Below are 5,451 nucleotides of genomic sequence, written 5' to 3' on the forward strand. Positions count from 1 at the left end.
CCATCTAAAGTAGGTCAATCATGTTAATCTAGCAGACGTGTGGTCTAAACTGTTTTCACTGTCATTACCTGAGGACCCAGCAGATTCAGCCAGCTTGAGACCCGGCCTTTGAAATTACCTGCAATTCATTGAGCAGCCCCAGAACACACTCTCTTCCAGTTTCAAAGTTCACCTGAGTTTTAAAAAGGAGAGATGGCTGCAGTGGAATAGCAGCATTTGGGCTCCACATTGCCTGCTGCTTTTTTCTGTGCCAGAGCATGCAACTTTGACATTGGTAGGTCTGGTGCACGTGGTGGGGAGGTGCAGGACTCAAGGAGGTGGCATTAGTGCTGGCACTGCGGTGTTGGTGGGGCCAGTGCGGGTAATGTGGGTCCAGTGCAGGTATGTGGGGCCAGTGCGGGTGATGGTGGGGCCAGTGCGGGTGATAGTGGGTCCTGTGTGGGTGATGTGGGTCCAGGGCGGGTGTTGGCAGGTCCAGGCCGGGTGTTGGTGGGTCCAGTGCGGGTGATGGTGGGTCCAGTGTGGGTGATGGTGGGGCCAGTGCGGGTGTTGGCGGGTCCAGGCCGGGTGTTGGTGGGTCCAGTGAGGGTGATGGTGGGTCCAGTGCGGGTGATGGTGGGGCCAGTGCGGGTGATGTGGGTCCAGGGCGAGTGATGGTAGGTCCAGGGTGGGTGATGGTGGGGCCAGTGCGGGTGATGTGGGTCCAGGGCGAGTGATGGTAGGTCCAGGGTGGGTGATGGTGGGGCCAGTGCGGGTGATGTGGGTCCAGGGCGAGTGATGGTAGGTCCAGGGTGGGTGATGGTGGGGCCAGTGCGGGTGATGTGGGTCCAGGGCGAGTGATGGTAGGTCCAGGGTGGGTGATGGTGGGGCCAGTGCGGGTGATGTGGGTCCAGGGCGAGTGATGGTAGGTCCAGGGTGGGTGATGGTGGGGCCAGTGCGGGTGATGTGGGTCCAGGGCGAGTGATGGTAGGTCCAGGGTGGGTGATGGTGGGGCCAGTGCGGGTGATGTGGGTCCAGGGCGAGTGATGGTAGGTCCAGGGTGGGTGATGGTGGGGCCAGTGCGGGTGATGTGGGTCCAGGGCGAGTGATGGTAGGTCCAGGGTGGGTGATGGTGGGGCCAGTGCGGGTGATGTGGGTCCAGGGCGAGTGATGGTAGGTCCAGGGTGGGTGATGGTGGGGCCAGTGCGGGTGATGTGGGTCCAGGGCGAGTGATGGTAGGTCCAGGGTGGGTGATGGTGGGGCCAGTGCGGGTGATGTGGGTCCAGGGCGAGTGATGGTAGGTCCAGGGTGGGTGATGGTGGGGCCAGTGCGGGTGATGTGGGTCCAGGGCGAGTGATGGTAGGTCCAGGGTGGGTGATGGTGGGGCCAGTGCGGGTGATGTGGGTCCAGGGCGAGTGATGGTAGGTCCAGGGTGGGTGATGGTGGGGCCAGTGCGGGTGATGTGGGTCCAGGGCGAGTGATGGTAGGTCCAGGGTGGGTGATGGTGGGGCCAGTGCGGGTGATGTGGGTCCAGGGCGAGTGATGGTAGGTCCAGGGTGGGTGATGGTGGGGCCAGTGCGGGTGATGTGGGTCCAGGGCGAGTGATGGTAGGTCCAGGGTGGGTGATGGTGGGGCCAGTGCGGGTGATGTGGGTCCAGGGCGAGTGATGGTAGGTCCAGGGTGGGTGATGGTGGGGCCAGTGCGGGTGATGTGGGTCCAGGGCGAGTGATGGTAGGTCCAGGGTGGGTGATGGTGGGGCCAGTGCGGGTGATGTGGGTCCAGGGCGAGTGATGGTAGGTCCAGGGTGGGTGATGGTGGGGCCAGTGCGGGTGATGTGGGTCCAGGGCGAGTGATGGTAGGTCCAGGGTGGGTGATGGTGGGGCCAGTGCGGGTGATGTGGGTCCAGGGCGAGTGATGAGTGAGGGTGAAAGTGGGGGCAGTGAGGTAATGGTGGGTCCAGTGCGGGTGATGAAGGGTCCAGTGCGGATGATGTGGGTCCAGTGCAGGTGATGTGGGTCCAGTGCGGGTGATGATGGGTCCAGTGCGGATGATGTGGGTCCAGTGCAGGTGATGTGGGTCCAGTGCGGGTGATGATGGGTCCAGTGCGGATGATGTGGGTCCAGTGCAGGTGATGTGGGTCCAGTGCGGGTGATGATGGGTCCAGTGCGGATGATGTGGGTCCAGTGCAGGTGATGTGGGTCCAGTGCGGGTGATGATGGGTCCAGTGCGGATGATGTGGGTCCAGTGCAGGTGATGTGGGTCCAGTGCGGGTGATGTCGGGTCCAGTGCGGGTGATGGTGGGTCCAGTGCGGTGTTGGTGGGGCCAGTGAGGGTGATAGTGGGGGCAGTGAGGTAATGGTGGGTCCAGTGCGGGTGATGAAGGGTCCAGTGCGGATGATGTGGGTCCAGTGCAGGTGATGTGGGTCCAGTGCGGGTGATGATGGGTCCAGTGCAGGTGTTGGTGGTGCCAGTGCGGGTGATGCCGGGTCCAGTGCAGGTGATAGTGGGTCCAATGCGGGTGTTGGTGAGGCCAGTGCGGGTGATGGTGGGGCCAGTACGGGTGATGTGGGGCCAGTGCGAGTGATGGTGGGTCCAGTGCAAGTGTTGGAGGGTCCAGGGTGGGTGATGGTGAGGCCAGTGCGGGTGATGGTGGGTCCAGTGTGGGTGTTGGTGAAGCCAGTGCAGGGGATGGTGGGTCCATTGCAGGCGTTGGTGAGGCCAGCGTGGGTGATGGTGGGGCCAGTACGGGTGATGGTGGGGCCAGTCCGGGTGATGGTGGGTCCAGTGCAAGTGTTGGTGGGTCCAGGGTGGGTGATGGTGGGGCCAGTGCGGGTGTTGGTAGGTCCAGTGCGGGTGTTGGTGGGGCCAGTGCGGGTGATGGTGGGGCCAGTGCAGGTGATGGTGGGGCCAGTGGAGGTGATGTGTGTCCAGTGCAGGTGATGTGGGGCCATTGCGGGTGATGGTGGGTCCAGTGCAGATGATGTGGGTCCAGTGTGGGTGATGGTGAGACCAGTGCGGGTGATTGTGGGTCCAGTGCGGGTGTTAGTGGGTCCAGGGTGGGTGATGGTGGGGCCAGTGTGGGTGTTGGTGGGTCCAATGCGGGTGTTGGTGGGGCCAGTGGAGGTGATGTGTGTCCAGTGCAGGTGATGTGGGGCCATTGCGGGTGATGGTAGGGTCAGTGCGGGTGATGGTGGGTCCAGTGCAGGTGATGTGGGTCCAGTGTGGGTGATGGTGAGACCAGTGCGGGTGATTGTGGGTCCAGTGCGGGTGTTAGTGGGACCAGTGTGGGTGATGGTGGGTCCAATGCAGGTGATAGTGAGTCCAGTGTGGGTGTTGGTGGGGCCAGTGCGGGTGATGGTGGGTCCAGTGTGGGTGTTGATGGGTCCAGTGTGGCTAATAGTGGGTCCAGTGCGGGTGTTGGTGGGGCCAGTGCGGGTGATGGTGGGTCCAGTGCGGGTGTTGGTGGGGCCAGTGCAAGTGTTGGTGGGCCAGTACGGGTGTTGGTGGGGCCAGTGCAGGTGATAGTGGGGGCAGTGTGGGTGATGGTGAGTCCAGTGCGGGTGATTGTGGGTCCAGTGCAGGTGATGGTGGGGCCAGTGCGGGTGGTGGTGTGGTCAGTGCGGGTGGTGGTGGGGCCAGTGCGGTTGTTGATGAGGCCAGTGCAGGTGTTGGTGGGTCCAGTGCGGGCGGTGGTGGGTCCAGTGCGGGTGTTGGTGAGTCCAGTGCGGGTGATGGTGGGTCCAGTGCAGGTGATGGTGGGGCCAGTCCAGGTGTTGATGAGGCCAGTGCGGGTGATGGTGAGGCCGGTGCAGGTGGCGGTGAGTCCAGTGCGGGTGGTGGTGAGTCCAGTGCGGGTGATGGTGGGTCTAGTGCGGGTGTTGATGAGGCCAGTGCGGGTGGTGTTGGGTTCAGTGCGGGTGATGGTGGGTCCAGTGCGGTTGGTGGTGGGTCCAGTGGGGGTGATGGTGGTGCCAGTGCGGGTGATGTGGGTCCACTGCGGGTGATGTGGGTCCAGTGCGGGTGGTGGTGGGTCCACTGCGGGTGTTGGTGAGTCCAGTAAGGGTGGTGGCGGGTCCAGTGCGGGTGTTGATGAGGCCAGTGCGGGTGATGATGAGGCCGGTGCGGGTGTTAGTGGGTCCAGTGCGGGTGATGGTGAGGCCGGTGCGGGTGTTGGTGGGTCCAGTGCGGATGATGTGGGTCCAGTGCGGGTGGTGGTGGGGTCAATGCGGGTGTTGGTGGGGCCAGTCCGGGTGATGTTGGGGCCAGTGCGGGTGGTGGTGGGGCCAGTGAAGGTGATGGTGGGTCCAGTGCGGATGTTGATGAGGCCAGTGCGTGTGTTGGTGGGTCCAGTGCAGGTGTTGGTGTGTCCAGTGCAGGTGTTGATGAGGCCAGTGTGGGTGTTGGTGGGTCCAGTGCGGGCGGTGGTGGGTCCAGTGCGGGTGGTGTTGGGGCCAGTGCGGTGTTGATGAGGCCAGTGCGGGTGATGGTGAGGCCGGTGAGGGTGTTGTTGGGTCCAGTGCGGGTGATGGTGAGGCGGGTGCTGGTGTTGGTGGGTCCAGTGCGGGTGATGGTGGGTCCTGTGCGGGTGATGGTGGGTCCAGTGCGGGTGTTGGTTGGTTCAATGCAGGTGATGGTGAGGCCGGTGCTGGTGTTGGTGGATCCAGTGCATGTGATGTGGGCCCAGTGCGGGTGGCGGTGGGGCCAGTGCGGGTGGTGTTGGGTTCAGTGCGGGTGGTGGTGGGTCCAATGCGGGTGATGGTAGGGTCCAGTGTGGGTGGTGGTGGGTCCAGTGCGGGTGATGGTGGGGCCAGTGCGGGTGGTGGTGGGTCCAATGTGGGTGATGGTGGGGCCAGTGCGGGTGATGGTGGGCCAATGCGGGTGATGTGGGGCCAGTGCGGGTGATGTGGGTCCACTGCGGGTGATGTGGGTCCAGTGCGGGTGGTGGTGGGTCCACTGCGGGTGTTGGTGAGTCCAGTAAGGGTGGTGGCGGGTCCAGTGCGGGTGTTGATGAGGCCAGTGCGGGTGATGGTGAGGCCGGTGCGGGTGTTGGTGGGTCCAGTGCGGATGATGTGGGTCCAGTGCGGGTGGTGGTGGGGTCAATGCGGGTGTTGGTGGGGCCAGTCCGGGTGATGTTGGGGCCAGTGCGGGTGGTGGTGGGGCCAGTGAAGGTGATGGTGGGTCCAGTGCGGATGTTGATGAGGCCAGTGCGTGTGTTGGTGGGTCCAGTGCAGGTGTTGGTGTGTCCAGTGCAGGTGTTGATGAGGCCAGTGCGTGTGTTGGTGGGTCCAGTGCAGGTGTTGGTGTGTCCAGTGCAGGTGTTGATGAGGCCAGTGCGTGTGTTGGTGGGTCCAGTGCAGGTGTTGGTGTGTCCAGTGCAGGTGTTGATGAGGCCAGTGCGTGTGTTGGTGGGTCCAGTGCAGGTGTTGGTGTGTCCAGTGCAGGTGTTGATGAGGCCAGTGCGTGTGTTGGTGG

At 63.4% G+C, this 5,451-nt stretch overlaps 1 protein-coding gene across 1 annotated transcript; it reads right to left on the reverse strand.

The window, feature by feature from the left end:
* Positions 1-323: 323 nt before the first annotated feature.
* On the reverse strand, positions 324-3,137 carry LOC122556986 (extensin-like). Its single transcript, XM_043704221.1, has one exon. It carries the CDS (start codon positions 3,135-3,137, stop codon positions 324-326), a length of 2,814 nt encoding a protein of 937 aa, XP_043560156.1.
* Positions 3,138-5,451: the final 2,314 nt, after the last annotated feature.

Source organism: Chiloscyllium plagiosum, chromosome 14 (genome assembly GCF_004010195.1).
Source record: "Chiloscyllium plagiosum isolate BGI_BamShark_2017 chromosome 14, ASM401019v2, whole genome shotgun sequence".
In the NCBI taxonomy this organism is placed as follows: domain Eukaryota; kingdom Metazoa; phylum Chordata; class Chondrichthyes; order Orectolobiformes; family Hemiscylliidae; genus Chiloscyllium; species Chiloscyllium plagiosum.